This window comes from Bufo gargarizans, chromosome 6, assembly GCF_014858855.1.
Source record: "Bufo gargarizans isolate SCDJY-AF-19 chromosome 6, ASM1485885v1, whole genome shotgun sequence".
NCBI lineage: Eukaryota > Metazoa > Chordata > Amphibia > Anura > Bufonidae > Bufo > Bufo gargarizans.
Genome location: NC_058085.1, coordinates 262,477,510 through 262,495,882, shown reverse-complemented (window position 1 = coordinate 262,495,882; position 18,373 = coordinate 262,477,510). Strand labels below are relative to the sequence as shown.

General features: G+C 43.9%; 1 protein-coding gene across 10 annotated transcripts in view; it reads left to right on the top strand.

Annotated features, from left to right (window-relative positions):
* Positions 1 to 18,373, top strand: part of BCAS1 (brain enriched myelin associated protein 1) — a 144,841-nt gene that overhangs the window by 28,405 nt on the left and 98,063 nt on the right. For all 10 annotated transcript variants that reach the window (XM_044298749.1, XM_044298744.1, XM_044298750.1 and 7 more), the window contains exon 3: positions 5,099 to 5,177. In XM_044298749.1, the coding sequence (XP_044154684.1) occupies positions 5,099 to 5,177 (79 nt within the window). The remainder of the gene's footprint in view (positions 1 to 5,098; positions 5,178 to 18,373) is intronic.

Here is an 18,373-nt window from a genome sequence, read left to right as displayed (position 1 = left end):
CAGCATGGGTATATGTAAAATGACACCCCAAAACACATTCCCCAACTTCTCCTGAGTACGGCCATACCACATGTGTGACACTTTTTTGCAGCCTAGGTGGGCAAAGGGGCACACATTCCAAAGAGCACCTTTCGGATTTCACCGGTCATTTTTTTCAGATTTTGATTTCTAACTTCTTCTCACGCATCTGGGCCCCTAAAATGCCAGGGCAGTATAAATACCCCTAGGTATAAATATAAATAGGTATTTTGTGATGGGAATAGTGAGTTCATGGAAGTTTTTGTTTTTTGTCACAAGTTAGTGGAATATGAGACTTTGTAAGAAAAAAAATAAATCATCATTTTCCGCTAACTTGTGACAAAAAATAAAAAGTTCTATGAACTCACTATGCCCATCAGCGAATACCTTATGGTGTCTACTTTCCGAAATGGGGTCACTTGTGGGGGTTTTCTACTGTCTGGGCATTGTAGAACCTCAAGAAACATGACAGGTGCTCAGAAAGTCAGAGCTGCTTCAAAAAGCGGAAATTCACATTTTTGTACCATAGTTTGTAAACACTAGAACTTTTACCCAAACCATTTTTTTTTTTTACCCAAACATATTTTTTTTTTATCAAAGACATGTAGAACAATAAATTTAGCTAAAAATTTATATATGGATGTTGTTTTTTTTGCAAAATTTTACAACTGAAAGTGAAAAATGTAATTTTTTTGCAAAAAAATCGTTAAATTTCGATTAATAACAAAAAAAAGTAAAAATGTCAGCAGCAATGAAATACCACCAAATGAAAGCTCTATTAGGCTACTTTCACACTAGCGTTCGTCGGTCCGCTCGTGAGCTCCGTTTGAAGGGGCTTACGAGCGGACCCGAACGCAGCCGTCCAGCCCTGATGCAGTCTGAATGGAGCGGATCCGCTCAGACTGCATCAGTCTGGCGGCGTTCAGCCTCCGCTCCGCTCGCCTCCGCACGGACAGGCGGACAGCTGAACGCTGCTTGCAGCGTTCGGGTGTCCGCCTGGCCGTGCGGATCCGTCCAGACTTACAATGTAAGTCAATGGGGACGGATCCGTTTGAAGATGCCACAATATGGCTCAATCTTCAGGCGGATCCGTCCCCCATTGACTTTACATTGAAAGTCTGGACGGATCCGTACGAGGCTATTTTCACACTTAGCTGTTATATGCTAAAATAATGCAGACGGATCCGTTCTGAACGGAGCCTCCGTCTGCATTATTATGATCGGATCCGTTCAGAACGGATCCGATCGAACGCTAGTGTGAAAGTAGCCTTAGTGAGAAGAAAAGGAGGTAAAATTCATTTGGGTGGTAAGTTGCATGACCGAGCAATAAACGGTGAAATTACTGTAGTGCAGAAGTGTAAAAAGTGGCCTGGTCATTAAGGGTGTTTCAGCTAGGGGGGTTGAAGTGGTTAAGGATATAACTCAGGGTCATTACAGGATAAGGGTGGGTTCACACTAGCGTTATGGAGTCCGCTATGGCTTTCCGTTATAACAGGGTTATAACGGAACATAACGGAAACCATAGGATGGAATGCAAAATGGAAGCCTTTAAGAGGCATTCCGTTTTGCTCTGTCCTAATAGAAGTTTACGGGGGAAAAAAAACTGATCCGTCTGGGTCCCGTTATGCAAGATGGAAAACAAAGTCCTGGACTTTGTTTTCCGTCTTGCATAACGGGAACCAGAAGGAACCGTTTTCATTCCCATAGACTTCTATTAGGACGGAGAGCAAACGGAATGCCTATTAAAGGCGTCCGTTTTGCATTCCGTCATAATGCAAGTCTATGGGCATCCGTCCTTCCGTCTTATGGATTTCGTTATGTTCAGTTATAACCCTGTTATAACGGATAGCCATAATGGACTCCATAACACTGGTGTAAACCCACCCTAAGTAATGTAATGGATATATACATTGGGCCAGATTTATCACGACTCTGACAGCTCACTCCATTTTCACATATGGCTAAGTCAGTTTTAGCCAAGTCAGATTTATGATCGGCCCTTTAAGACTGTAATAAATGTGGTTCGATAGTAGCAGTTTATCAGTCAGTAAGCAGCTTTACAAAAGTCGCACATCTTTACGAAAAAGTCGCATGTTCTATTAAAAAGTCTCAAAAGATAAGCATGGTCCTCACTTGAATGAAATTGCGCATTTTCTGGCGATTTTTGGGCGACCTTTTAAATAGTCGCAATAGTAAATCTGTCTAGAGATTAATTTACATAAGAAAACACGCCCACTTTCAGAAAACTGGCGAGCATAGTGCAGAGCAGAAAAAAGTCGCAAATTTTTGTGCAGTTTTAGTGAAATTTGCGACTTTTTCACTCCATTATTCTGACTTGAGCTAATGATAAATCTGGCACAATGACTCTACCACTAGAATAATGTGTGCAGCTCTGGAGTATATTACAGGATGTAACGCATTGTAAAGCAGTTAAATTAAGATTATTATTATCTCAGGATAAGTACAGGATAAGTGATTCCACCAGCAGAATAGCGACTGCAGCTCTGGAGTATAATACACAAGGTAATTCAGGATCAGTACAGGATAAGTACCAATATAATGTGTTTACACAGTAAGTCAACTTTTTAAATAGATAGAATTAAAGGGATTCACAGGGATCAGCATTAGATTGGTGGGTGTCCAACCCTTGGCATCCCTGCCTGTTTGAAGGGGCCTTGGCGCTCATATGAGTACTTTAGCCTCTTCTTTGCTTAAATAGGTCAATTTACTGCATGCTGTACATACAGTAGCAGCGGTGCAGGATATTGCGGCTTCATAACATTGAAGTGAACGGGACTAAGCTGACATAACCTGCACCTAAGTCGACGGCGTGCAGGTAGATGAACCGAGGTAAGCAAGCATTGAGACTGCAGCACCTACACGACTGCCACAGCTGATTGGCGGGGTGCCACTATAACATACCATAAAATGATACTTGTAGAAACTTGTTTGTCTGGTTCTGAGTGACATCGGTTTTATTTGATGTACTGGAGAGCAAGACCACGACGTATTATTGGATTAGTCATTGTATTATGGGACAGGCGTCTCTGTTCCTCATTCCTTGCCTCAGTGCAGTATGTAACTTTACATTGGTAGAACTTTTTATATCTGTATATTGAAGTTATACATGATCAATTCATAGGCCGTACCATAACATAGGCCTGCAGTTTGATGGGCTATTTACTGCACTGCTCAATGATGAAGTCAATGCTGACTGGCCGAGAACAAAGCACTGGTTGACATACAAAAGCGACACATTTAGGCTCCTTTCACACGCGGATGCAATGCGTGAGGTGAACGCATTGCGCCCGCACTGAATCTGGACCTATTCATTTCTATGGGGCTGTGCAGATGAGCGGTGATTTTCACACATCACTTGTGCGTTAAGTGAAAATCGCAGCATGCGGATGCGGTACGATTTTCACGCATGGTTGCTAGGAGATGATCGGGATGGGGACCCGATCATTATTATTTTCACTTCTAACATGGTTATAAGGGAAAATATTAGCATTCTTAATACAGAATACTCACCTCAATCCACTTGTTAAACTCACCTTAATCCCCTTGTTTGCACAGCCCAGCTTCTCTTCTTTATTAACCCCTCCATCACTATTTTACTTAGCATTCGATATTAAGAATGCTATTATTTTCCCTTATAACCATGTTAGAAGGGAAAATAATAAAATCTACACAACACCGATTCCAAACCCGAACTTCTGTGAAGAAGTCAGGGTTCGGCTTTGGGTACCAAACATGCCGATTTTTCTCACGCGCATGCAAAATGCATTAAAACGCTTTGCACTCGCGGGGAAAAATCGTGCATTTTCCCACAACGCTCCCGCATCTGTTCCCGCACGTCACCCGCAACACCCGTGTGACCCCAGCCTTAGGCCTCTTTCACACAGGTGAGATTTCTGCGCGGGTGCAATGCGTAAGGTGAACGCATTGCACCCGCACTGAATCTGGACCTATTCATTTCTATGGGGCTGTGCACATGAGCGGCGATTTTCACACATTACTTGTGCAGTGCATGAAAATCGCAGCATGTTCTATATTGTGTGTTTTTCACGCAACGCAGGCCCCATAGAAGTGAATGGTGCTGCGTGAAAAAAGCAAGCATCCGCAATCAAGTGCGGATGCAGTGCGATTTTCACGCATGGTTGCTAAGGAGACGATCGGGATGGGGACCCGATCATTATTATTTTCCTTTATAACATGGTTATAAGGGAAAATAATAGCATTCTTAATACAGAATGCTAAGTAAATTAGGGATGGAGGGGTTAAAAATTCTAAACAAATTTAACTCACCCCATCCACTTGGTCGCGTAGCAGATCTCCTCTTCTTTTTTCTTTCTTCAGGACCTGGGTAAAGGACCTTTGATGACGTCACTGCGCTCATCACATGGTCCATCACACATGGTGATGGGCCATGTGATAAGCGCGGTGACGTCATCAAAGGTCTTTTACCCATGTCCTGAAGAAAGAAGGAAAAGGAGGAGATCCGCTACGCGACCAAGTGGATGGGGTGAGTTAAATGTATTTATTATTTTTAACCCCTCAATGGACATTTTACTAATCATTTAGTATTAAGAATGCTATTATTTTCCCTTATAACTATGTTATAAGGGAAAATAATAAAATCTACAGAACACCTGTGAAGAAGTCCAGGTTTGGGTCTGGGTACCAAACATGCCGATTTTTCTCACGCACGTGCAAAACGCATTAAAACGCTTTGCACTCGTGCAGAAAAATCGCGCATTTTCTCGCGACGCACCCGCATCCTATCCGGCCCTCACACGCGACGCCCGTGTGAAAGAGGCCTAAAAGAAAATTGCTTCCTATTGTTATTATTTGTTTGGAAACTTACTATTAGATCATTTCTGTGCCAACCCTCTAGTAACCCTAAAAGCAGACAGAGACAGGGGTGACAACACCACATCTGCACAATCAGGTGTTGTCGCTCTGTCTCCAACCTTTCCAGCTGCCAGTGGGATGAAGATGGCAGCCAGGATCTTTCTTAGTGTCTAGATGTACGCCATCACATTTTAGGATCACTGATGAATGTATCTTATCTCTACAGTTTGCTGGTGAGGTGCAGAATGGACCCGTGATCCTACAGAGTTCACCGGCATTAAACTCTGCTCCCGGAGTGAACTACGGTAAGTTCGGTATTATATCCGCCTTATATGAAAAATAAACACCGCCACATAAATTCTGTATATGGACTGTAGTGTCACACAGGACACAAGCTTTATGCATAGTCTTTAACTATGGAGCAGCAGCCGGATCAACCTGATGCACATAGCTCTGCAGTGGAGCTGTATACAAAAATTTTTAGGTTTTTAATCATGGCTTTAAAGGGAACCTGTCACCGGCATTTGATGTATAGAGCTGAGGACATGGGTTGCTAGATGGCCGCTAGCACAGCCGCAATACCCAGTCCCCGTAGCTCTGTGTGCTTTTATTGTGGGAAAAAAAAACTATTTGATCCATATGCAAATTACCCTGAGATGTGTCTTGTACGTGAGATGAGTCCAGCGTGAAGGAGCGCAGCACCGCCCCAGATCCTCAGAATCTCCTCCTTGCTCCCCGACGTCAGACAGCCAGAGCGCCGTAGGCTGATGCCAGCACAGGGAAGGAACACTATGAGTACACTGCGCATGCGCTAGCTCGCGCATCGCGAGATTATGGCGCTCTGGCTGTCTGACGTTGGGAAGCAAGGAGGAGATTCTGAGGATTCGGGGCGGTGCTGGACTCATCTCACGTATAGGACACATCTTAGGGTAATTTGCATATGGATCAAATCGTTTTATTTTCCACAATAAAAGCACACAGAGCTATGGGGACTGGGTATTGCGGATGTGCTAGTGGCCATCTAGCAACCCATGTCATCAGCTCTATACATCAAATCCCGGTGACAAGTTCCCTTTAAGCAGGGGTTTTCCAGGAAAGACTTAACTATTAAAGGGTTTCTCCAGGCTTTCAATATTGATGACCTATCCTGTGACACCCCTGCTGATCAGCTGTATGAAGGGAAGGCTCATGCAGTGTGCACGTGCCAATTTCCTTCTCTCTTCTTGCTCGCCGCTGCTATGTCTATGGTGAGCGGGAAAGGAGACGGCACGTGCGTGCGCCTTCCCTTCATACAGCTGATCGGTGGGGGTGCCAGGTGTTGGACCCCTGCCAATCTGATATTGATGACCTATCGTGCTCCCCACTGCTCTGGTCCTGTGTGCTCACTGCCACATGACCATCTTCCGATCCCTGGCTTGCTTATTTCTGGCCAGACATGGTCACCTGCTCTTCTGCAGACCATGCCCGGTTGGAAGTAAACAATGCAATAAAAGAAAAAAACGGAAGGTTAATCCAATCCTTTACGGATAAAGAAATCCCAAAATGGGGTAAAAAGACGTGGGCACCAACAGTGGTGGGAATGAGAGAAGTGCATGTAACAAGTGGAGTAGAGATACACAAGAGCTGCTCGACTTTAGTGTTTCATGATATCAACAACACTTAGAACAAGTCAATAAGTGGTATGTGCAGAAGGGGATGTGCCCATGTAGGGAGTACCTCCAGTACACACGGATCCCTTCTAAACACAAAAAAAAAAGAAAAAAAAAAGAAGGGGGGGTGGTCAAGCGCCAATACTCCCGTGCAATAGGGATGAAGGTGTATAGATAACGGTGGAACAAACTGAATCACATGTGGCTAGTACAGTGGCCACTACATATCCACTGCATAAGTACAAATATAGTAACAATGGTAATGGAAGAATGGTGGTCACCGTGTATCACAATTGACATACAACATCTATAGCCACCCAGGATGATGGGAGATAGCCAGTAAGATATGGAAATGGTATCAATTTTGCCACCTAGCTCAATACTAAAAAACAATAAGAGGTCATATGAGTGACCATAAATACAAGATTTGTGTGTACTCCCTTCACTGGGGGGTATTCATCAGGATAAGCACATAACACCTGTGATGTAGAACCCCCCTGGTCAGGATAGCATGTAGAATGTCAGTGATGAATGGCAGCACACTTCAGACAGGCTTCAGATAAATCACTTTATTCAAGTAGCCGGGCTCAACGCGTTTCGGGGACTGTAATTCTCCTTCCCCAGGAGCAGGTACAGCAAGGCAAACTGTTTGCCTTGCTGTACCTGCTCCTGAGGAAGGGGAATTAAGGTCCCCGATTGATCTAGGTGGCAAAATTGATACCATTTCCATATCCTGGGTGGCTATAGATGTTGTATGTCAATTGTGATACACGGTGACCACCATTCTTCCATTACCATTGTCACTATATTTGTACTCATGCACTGGATATCTAGTGGCCACTGTACTAGCCACATGTGATTCAGTTTGTTCCACCGTTATCTATACACCTTCATCCCTATCGTACGGGAGTATTGGCGCTTGACCATCCCCCCTTCTTTTTTTTTTGTGTTTAGAAGGGATCCGTGTGTACTAGAGGTACTCCCTACATGGGCACATCCCCTTCTGAACATACCACTTATTGACTTGGAAGTAAACAAGCCAGAGACCTGAACATGGACATGCAGGCGTCAGCACCCAGGACTGGAGCAGCAGGGAACAGGTAACTATAAATCTTTCAACAGTGAAGGCATGCTATGCAGGTATCACTAGTTAGTTATTCCTGGAAAACTCGTTTAGAGGCTATGGATGCCTTTGGGGCTATTTTGATGATTACATTTTAAACATTTTCAGCTAAAAATATTTTTTCTCAATTGGTCTTTGTTACAAATATTCAGCTGTTTTTGAGATAAAGGGGTTAAAAATCAGTATGTTTGCAGTGTATCACTTCCTAGTCCAGTCAGCTGATGGCTCATGTGAAGCCTTATCTGTGATCTTCTGACCTCATAAACACTCAGTATAGCTAAATTCATATCAAACTGATAAGAATATGGCCTCTTTCTCTCTGGAGTACTTTAGTACCAAGGTTACTTCCAAAGCAATTGTGGTCTCACAGATTAGGGTTCTCTGAACTTGGGCCTAGCTATACAGAAGCTGTAACACACAGGTCTTCTCCCTTGCACTGCACAGACAAGTCTCCCTCAACACTAACTAGTCAGGGGTGGACCTTGTATATCCTCTGACAACCTAACACAATTTGTCAAATTGTTAAGCATATGTTGTTCATACAATGCCATGACGTGCATGTACATAACAAATTACAATATTTAACGCAACAAACATTGCATTAAATTTGTTAATGGTAATTAACACTTTGCAGTAGTCCTTCTGGGTTAGTCACGAGGGTGTCACGACCTATCGCTGACCCCGTTGTGCCTGCGATCAGAAGGTCGCAGTGGGTGGCTACTCGCTCAGTTTCAAGAGATCTCTCCATGACCTAGTGGTGGAAATGGGTTACGGTCCAGGTTTTCCTGATTAGGTTTGTGGTCTCTTTTGTCCCAATTAGGAATCTGTAGCTTTTCCTTTCAGCTGTTCTCTGTCAGCCACTCCCAGCTACTATATATTCTCCTTTCTGCTTCCCTTGTTGCCAGATATAGACCTTCCTTCCAGATCTTCTAGTCTGACCTCTGGTGGAGTTGGAGTTGCTGTGGAGCTGTTAGAACTGGTGCAGTCGGATCTCCGGTTCTTTCCTGTTTGTTGTTTCCCTTCGGGGATTGTTTGTGGTGTTTGTGTTATTTGTCCTTTCCCTGTTGTTACCCTAGGTGTCAGTGGTGAGGACTAGGGCTCCCACTGCCCTACTCACTATCTAGGGCTTCTTCCAGGGTAAGTCAGGGACAAGGCACGTGATCTGCATACGGGTTAGCAGCCCGTCTAGGGACGTCAGGGCAGCCAGGTGCCAGTGCTAGGTGAGTTAGGGGTCACCACTCCTCCCTCTCCCTAGTGAAAGGGTACTCCCCTTCCCTCCCCTCTGCGCCGCACGTCTGTTACCTGCCATATCAGACGTGATAGGTACTCCACATTGATTAAATGCTATTTACGTGAGACTGGACCAGCCCTTTAATTTAGATGAATTCTTAGAATTAAATAATATTAATGCTTATGAAAATGGGTTGAATTCAGGTTTCTAAATCCCCACCCATTCCTTGGTTGAACTTAAAGGACATATGTCTTTTTATAACCATACTAACTATATGGTACTATGTAGACCATGAGATAATGGAGGTGACCCTCCTTTGTGCTGGCATATGAGCATTTATTATTGTCACCAGAACTGCAAATGTTAGTAGTAACATATTTGCTTAGAATTAAAGTTCAGAAACATGATATACATCACACACAGCCTGTCTTACATCCTTGTTGGCTACAACTGTAGGATCACGTGAGCGCCCGTACAGCCACTGTTCCACCTGAATTTCCAGCATCAGGCTATGTATTCTCAGTTGTTGAGCGGATGCAGAATTTATCAGGGGCGAGGCTCTGTCATTCTTTCAATAAGTCAACATTCCTGTGTATATACAGGGCGTGTATGCAGAAGAGAGAGCGCTGCAACTTCAGACTTCGGATTGTTTTTTATTTTTAGGTTCTTTTATTACATTTTAGATACTGTGCCACCTATCATTAAATATATGAATATTAAGAGTTTTACTGGATTTTGGCAGCTGTACTAACGCACAAAACTTCTGCCACCTAACAGTCCTAATATTGTGCATTCACAAAGGACATCATGTCTCACTATACACAACCCATCTGCTACAGAACCCATTGCAGCTCACAAAGCACAATGCTGCTGTCTGTGCGTGAGCTACTGAAAAGGAGGGCATCCTTGCGTCCAGGCCCTGTGCCGGACAGAGGACAGGGAGTCAGAAAACCGGACTGTCTGGCCGAAAACGAGATGTCTGGCCAACCTAGATGCAGCAGAATAGGTAGCTTATAATTCGAAACACAGCTGCTGCAGATAGGGTTGCCACCTACTGTACCTACAGGTGCCAGTATATTTTTTTTATTTTTACCGGCAATAATAATTGTTAGTCAGGCTGGACAGGAGCGCAGCGGTGGGGGAGGACGCGCATGAGGAGGCTTGGCGGCGAGGGACAGGTGAGGAAAGGGTTAATAGGTGCGGGGGGCAGAATCGGGTGGAGGCGCGAGTTGCCGAGGCAGCGGTGGGTGCGGCCAGAGCAGGGAAGGAGGAAGTGGGTGGATCGGAGCGCAGTGCGGCCAAGGGACCGAAACGCCCACCCACCCAGCCCTGTTGGAGGTGGAGGTAGGGGAAGTGTTGGTGTTTTTTGTTTTATGTGTCGCGGCAGTCGTGGAGGCGGGGGAGGTCCTTGAAGTGGAGGAATATGGTGGTACCTGAGGATGGGAGGGCCCCGCGGGAGGGGCTGGACTCTCATTGAGGAGCTGGTAGGAACTAATTACGCGTCCATCAGTTGCTGCCTCCGAGCTGGGTTCAACGGCTGGGGGTAAGATGGTGACGTAGGTGTTCCAGTGTTATTAAGTTATTGGGGCTTCTAGGACCTCCCTCGTCATTGGTTAACTTATGTTATTTAATTTGTATTTATTTCAATAAACGGCTGCTGTGGCCGATTAAATCCAAGCAGTGGTGTGGTGTGTTTATTTCTTTGGGTTTGGGGGGGAGGGGCTTAGAGTAAGGAGTTAGGTAATTTGGGAAGACCGAGCAAATAGCCAATGCCCTCTTCAGGTATTTTCTGAGGTTTGCACTATTATTAATGAGCGCTTCCATTGTGGAGCGCTCATTAGTACAGCCTTTTTTCCCCTTCCTCCTTCTTCTGCTTGTGTGTAAAAAATTTTTTTTTTAAATCAGCCAATAAAGGACAAATAATACTAGGGGGGTCACTAATGGGGGCATCAATTTTACTGGGATCACTAATGGGGGCATTATTAATACTGGGGCCACTAATGGAGGACAAATAATACTAAGTGGGCACTAATGTGGGCCTTATTAATACTGGGGGCCACTAATAGGACATTATCACTAATAGGGGGAGCGCTAATGGGGGCATTAATTTTACTGGGGGCCACTACTGGAACCAGAATAATACTGTGTGTGGGGCACTAATTGGGGCAGTATTAATACTGGGGTTCACTAATGGGTTCATTATTATTACTGGGGCCACTAATAAAACCAGAATAATACTGGGGGGCACTATTGGGGGCGGTATTAATACTAGGGGCCACTTATGGAGGACAAAAAATACTAGGGGGGCACTAATGAGGACATTCATTTTACTGGGGGCCACTAATGAGGGCATTATTAATACTGGGGTCTACTAATGGAGTCAGAATAATACTGGGGGTACACTAATGGGGGTATTATTAATGCCGGGGGCAATATTGTGACTTTGTGGAGAAAAATAAAAAAAACAAAAAAAGGATTCTTTATTTTAAGCACCTGTTATGTTCCTTTTACATCATTTTGTGTCAGTTCTGTCCTCCTCGCAGGACTTTTTTTCCATTAACGGATCTGACAGAACTGACACAAATGGATGCAAAATGAGCACAACAGATGCTCAATAGAGATGAGCGAAGTTCTCAAAAATCCTATTCGGCTGCTTCGTCACAAAGCGCATTTCTTTGTAAACAGCGTGTACATTGACAGGTAATGGCGATTGCACCGCCCCTATCATTGAACCTCTCAGATGCCGCTTTCATCACTGATCGCGGCATCTAAGATCCATATTAAGGCCTTTCAGGGGTTGATATGGATCATGTGACAGACCATGTGATGAGCGCAGTGACGTCACCACAGGTCCTTTTCCTGTGCACAGCAAAGATGAAGACAGATGAGAAGCCGGGCTGCGCGAGCAAGTGGATTAAGGTGAGTTAATAAAAAAATTTTTTACCCCTCCAGCCCTATTGTACTATGCATTCTGTATTAAGAATGCTATTATTTTCCCTTATAACCATGTTATAAGGAAAAATAATAATGATCGGGTCCCCCATCCCGATCGTCTCCTAGCAACCGTGCGTGAAAATCGCACCGCATCCGCACTTGCTTGCGGATGCTTGAGATGTTCATGCAGCTCGATTCACTTCTATGGGGCCTGCGTTGCGTGAAAAACGCACAAAATAGAGCATGCTGCAATTTTCACGCAACGCACAAGTGATGCGTGAAAATCACTGCTCCTGTGCACAGCCCCATAGAAATGAATGGGTCCGGATTCAGTGCGGGTGCAATGCGTTCACCTCACGCATTGCACCCGCGTGGAAATCTGGCTCGTGTGAAAGGGGCCTAAGATAGATAGTGATACCTCATAAAATATTTATTAATTAACATTCCCCGTATGTCTACTTTATGTGGGCATCATTTTGGTAATGTAATTTTATTTATTAGGATGTTAGAAGGTTTAGAATTTTTGAAGCAATTTTTAAAAATTTTAAGAGAATTTTCAAAGTCAACTTTTTTAAGGACCATTTCAGTTCTGAAGTCACTTTGTGGGACTTACATAGTGGAAACCCCCAATAAATGACCCCATTATAGAAACTACAGCCCTCAAGTTACTCAAAACTGATTTTACAAACTTTGTTAACCCTTTAGCTGTTCCACAAGAATTAAAGGAAAATGGAGATGAAATTTCAAAATTTAACTTTTTTGACATTTTCCATTTTAATCCATTTTTTTCTTTAACACATCAAGGGTTAACAGCCAAACAAAACGTAATATTTATTACCCTAATTCTGCGGTTTACAGAAACACCCCACATGTCGTTGAAAACGGATGTAAGGGCACACGCAGGGCGCAAAAAAAAGGAGCGCCATATAGTTTTTGGAAGGCAGATTTTGCTGGGCTGGTTTTTAGATGCCATGTCCCATTTGAAGCCCCCCTGATGCACCCTTTCAGTAAAAACTCCCAAAAAGTGACCCCTTTTTTGGAAACTAGGGGATAAGGTGCTGGTTTTATTGGTACTATTTTGGGGTACATAAGATTTGTAATTGCTCTATATTATGTTTTTTGTGAGGCAATGTTTTTATTTTTTACAACACTCATCTGACAGTGTAGATTATATGCTATTTTTATAGAACAGATTGTTACGGATGCGATGTTATCAAATATGTCTACTTTCTTTGTTTGTTTGTTTCAGTTTCACATAATAAAGCATTTTTGAAAAAAAAATGTTTTTGTGTCTCGATTTTCTGAACGCCATATTTTTTAGTTTTTTTGCCAATCGTCTTGTGCAGGGGCTCGTTTTTTGCAGGAAGAGTTGACGTTTTTATTGGTACCATTTTTGGGTACATATGATTTTTTTTATCATTCATTATCACACTGTGTTGTTTTAGCACAGTTTTATTTATTTATTTTTACAGCGTCCACCTGAGGAGTTCATGTGACATTTTTATAGAGCAGGTCGTTACGGACGTGGCAATACCTGATATGTATACTTTTTCTAATTTATTGAAGTTTTACACAATAATAGCATTTTTTTTTCAAACAAAAAAATATGATGTTTTAGTGTCTCCATAGTCTGAGAGCCATCGCTTTTTTATTTTTTGACCGATTGTCTTAGTTAGGATCTCATTTTTTGCCGGATGAGGTGACAGTTTGATTGGTACTATTTTGGGGGGCATACGCCTTTTTGATCGCTTGGTGTAGCATTTAATGTGATGTTAGGTGAAAAAAATAGCTTTTTTGGTACTGTTTTTATTTTATTTATTTTTAGTTCACCTGAGGGATTAGGTCATGTGATACTTTTATAGAGCAGGTTGTTACGGATGTGGCGATACCTAATATGTATACTTTTTTATTTGTTTCACAACACAATAATAGCATTTTTGAAACAAAAAAATGATGTTTTAATGTCTCCATGTTCTGAGAGCTAGAGTTTTTAGTAACATAGTAACATAGTACATAAGGCCGAAAAAAGACATTTGTCCATCCAGTTCGACCTGTCATCCTGCAAGTTGATCCAGAGGAAGGCAAAAAACCCCTGTGAGGTAGAAGCCAATTTTCCTCACTTTAGGGGAATAAAAATTCCTTCCCGACTCCAATCAGGCAATCAGAATAAATCCCTGGATCAACGATATCTCTCTAGTAGCTATAGCCTGTAATATTATTACGCTCCAGAAATACATCCAGGCCCCTCTTGAATTCCTTTATTGTACTCACCATCACCACCTCCTCAGGCAGAGAGTTCCATAGTCTCACTGCTCTTACCGTAAAGAATAATCTTCTATGTTTGTGTACAAACCTTCTTTCCTCCAGACGCAGAGGATGTCCCCTCATCACAGTCACCGTCCTGGGAATGAATAGATGACGGGATAGATCTCTGTACTGACCCCTGATATATTTATACATATTAATTAGATCTCCTCTCAGTCGTCTTTTTTCTAAAGTTAATAACCCTAATTTTGATAATCTTTCAGGGTACTGTAGTTGCCCCATTCCAGTTATTACTTTAGTTGCCCTCCTCTGGACCCTCTCCATCTCTGCTATGTCTGCCTTGTTCACAGGAGCCCAGAACTGTACACAGTACTCCATGTGTGGTCTGACTAATGATTTGTAAAGTGGTAGGACTATGTTCTCATCACGGGCATCTATGCCCCTTTTGATGCAACCCATTATCTTATTTGCCTTGGCAGCAGCTGCCTGACACTGTTTTTTGCAGCTTAGTTTGCTGTTTATTAAAATTCCTAGATCTTTTTCCATGTCAGTGTTACCGAGTGTTTTACCATTTAATAAGTACGGGTGACTTGCATTATTCCTTCCCATGTGCATAACTTTACATTTGTCAGTGTTAAACCTTATCTGCCCAAGCCTCCAATCTATCCAGATCACTATGTAGTAGTATACTGTCCTCTTCAGTGTTAATTACTTTACACAGTTTAGTGTCATCTGCAAAAATTGATATTTTACTATGCAAGCCTTCTACAAGATCATTAATAAATATATTGAAGAGAATAGGGCCCAATACTGACCCCTGAGGTACTCCACTAGTGACAGTGACCCAATCTGAGTATTTACCATTAATAACCACCCTCTGTTTTCTATCACTGAGCCAGTTACTTACCCAATTACAGACGTTTTCTCCCAGTCCGAGCATTCTCATTTTATATACTAACCTTTTATGTGGTGCAGTGTCAAATGCTTTGGAGAAGTCAAGATACACGACATCCATTGATTCGCCGCTGTCAAGTCTAGAACTTACTGTCACTACCAGAGCTTTGAGACGTTCTCAAAGCTCTGTGTCTCCACCCCTGTGATGATGTCACTTAGGGTTGGAGGTTTTCTCACTGTTCTGTTTCTCCGCCCCTGTGATTAGGTCTTACTCCCAGCTGTCTCTCCTGCGTTTGATTTCTCTGCCTTTAAATCACCTCTCCTCCTATTGCAGGGCGTGGATTATATTTCTCTTTTCAGTTGTAGCTCTACCTTGAGTATCTTCACTCCTTTAGCTACTAGTTCTCTGGACCTGTGTTCTGCTGCTGCAAGCACTCCGGATATTGCCAGCGGTCCTTGGATCCGTCTTCTCTGCGGCTGCAGCTCCATCAGCTAAGTGTGCAGACTTTGTTATGTACCTGGTTATTTCCTGACTGGATCCGAGGTGGCCCCGGTTCCCTCCATATTCTGTGCAGGGCATCGGTGGCCGTGCCCCTTCCACTATTGTAGGGGTTACAGGGCTCATCAGTCTAAGGTACGCGGGCATGCCTCGTTCCACCATTTGGATCCGGGCATGTGCTTTAGCAGCATAGGGAGAGTGTTGAGGGTCTGACAGGGGTCACCCTTTCTCTTCCCTAGTTTGGGGTCCGGTCAGTAGCTCTTTTTACTGTGTATACTCTTGTTACCCTTAAACAGCCGTGACATTATAATCCACCAAAACCGTCCTTGTTGACATGGATCCGCTTTCTGACCTGGTTGACCGCATGCAGGGTCTTTCTTTGGAAGTAGCGGATCTCCGTCAATCTCTGACTCAGCTACAAGCATTGGGCTCTGCTCCGGCTCATGGAGTCTGTTGCGAGCCAAAGGTCTCACTTCCGGAAACGTTCTCCGGGGGCAGTGAGAATTTTGTTCGCTTCAGAGAGGCATGTAAACTCCATTTTTGTTTGTGTCCCCACTCCTCTGGTAATGAGGAACAGAGGGTGAGGATTGTCATCTCCCTGCTCAGAGGTAATGCTCAGACTTGGGCTTTTTCGCTGCCATCAGGGGATCCTTCCCTGCGATCCGTGGAGAGGTTTTTTGTGGCCCTGGGGCAGATATATGATGACCCGGATCGTGTTGCTCTGGCAGAATCGAACTTACGTGTTCTATGCCAGAACAAACTGTCTGCGGAGCTTTATTGTTCTGAATTTCGGAGATGGGCAGCTGATTCAGGCTGGAATGATGCTGCACTCCGAAGTCAGTTCTGTCATGGTCTCTCAGAGGATTTGAAAGATGCCTTTGCTTTCCATGAGAGACCAACATCCTTAGAGTCTGCCATGTCATTGGCGGTACGCCTTGACAGGCGTCTAAGGGAAAGAAACAAGACCTCTCTGTCCAGTCATTGTCAGTCTAGGGGCAATGGTGCGGACTCATTCAGTATGCAGGGGTCTCATCCTGTCTCGCTCCCCTCTGAGGAGGAGCCCATGCAGCTAGGCCGACTTGCCCCTGATAAAAGAGGATTTAGTCCTCAGAATATGGTGTGTTTTTGTTGTGGGGGCATAGGTCATTTGGCAAATGTTTGTCCGTCTAGGAGATTCCTGAACTGTACTAAGAGCGATAATAAGAGAAAAACCTCAAGAGGTAGATCATCAAGTTCTGCTTCATCTGCTACTTTGGGCAAAGTTGATGTGGGAATTGATGCTTTTCCTCTGACCTGCAGTTCCCGTTTTCTCCTGTCTGCCAGGGTGGCGCTAGAGAGCAAGGTCATTCCTTGTGAGATTTTTGTCGATAGTGGAGCGGCCGTCAATCTTATTGACACTCAATTTGTAGCCTTGCATGGTTTTCAGGTTTGTACATTAGAAAAGGATATACCTGTTTTTGCTATTGACTCTGCCCCACTCTCGCAGAGATCTCTGAAAGGCATTGTTCACAATATCCGGCTAGCTGTAGGTGACACTCATGTGGAGGAGATATCTTGTTTTGTCCTTAACGGATTGCCTTCTCCTCTAGTTTTGGGGCTACCCTGGCTCACTAGACATAACCCCACTATTGATTGGCAAGGAAGGCAAATAAATGAGTGGAGTGACTTTTGTAGAGAGAATTGTCTCACAGCCACTCTTGCAGAGGTGTCTACTAAAACTCTGCCATCATTTCTCTCTGATTTCTCGGATGTGTTTTCCGAGAGCGGTGTTCAGGAGCTACCTCCTCACCGGGAGTTTGACTGTCCCATTAACCTCATTCCCGGCGCCAAGCTGCCAAAGGCACGCCTCTACAATCTCTCACAACCGGAGAGACTCGCAATGCGAACCTATATCTCTGAGAGTCTCGAGAAGGGGCATATTCGTCCCTCAAAGTCGCCTGTTGCCGCGGGTTTTTTTTTTGTTAAAAAAAAAGATGGCTCTCTGAGACCTTGCTTAGATTTTAGGGAGCTGAACCGTATCACGATTCGCGATCCCTATCCCCTTCCTCTGATCCCGGACCTCTTCAACCAAATTGTTGGGGCCAAGGTGTTTTCCAAATTGGATCTGAGAGGCGCGTACAACCTGGTCAGGGTCAGAGAGGGGGATGAATGGAAAACGGCCTTTAATACCCCTAACGGGCATTTCGAGAATCTCGTTATGCCTTTCGGCCTGATGAATGCTCCGGCCGTCTTTCAGCATTTTGTTAATAGTATTTTCTATCATTTAATGGGGAAATTTGTATTGGTGTATCTTGATGATATTTTGATTTTTTCCCCTGATGTTCAGACTCATCAGGATCATCTTTTTCAGGTCCTGCAGATACTGCGGGAAAATAAACTGTATGCCAAGCTGGAGAAATGTCTTTTTATGGTATCAGAGATTCAATTTCTGGGTTTTCTCCTCTCTGCTTCTGGTTTTCACATGGATCCGGAGAAGGTCCGTGCTGTGCTGGAGTGGGAGCTTCCTGAAAATCAGAAGGCATTGATGCGCTTTCTGGGTTTTGCTAACTACTACAGAAAGTTCATTTTGAATTATTCCTCTATTGTCAAACCCCTTACTGACATGACAAAACAGGGGACGGATTTTTCCTCTTGGTCGGAGGAGGCGCTTGCAGCCTTTTCTAAGATTAAAGAGAGTTTTGCGTCTGCTCCCATCTTGGTGCATCCCGATGTTTCCTTACCTTTTATTGTTGAGGTGGATGCTTCCGAGGTGGGTGTGGGTGCAGTTTTGTCCCAGGGCCCCTCTCCTGCCAAATGGCGACCATGTGCCTTTTACTCTAGAAAACTCTCCCCGGCAGAGAGAAACTATGATGTGGGAGATAGGGAGTTGTTGGCCATCAAGTTGGCTTTCGAGGAATGGCGCCATT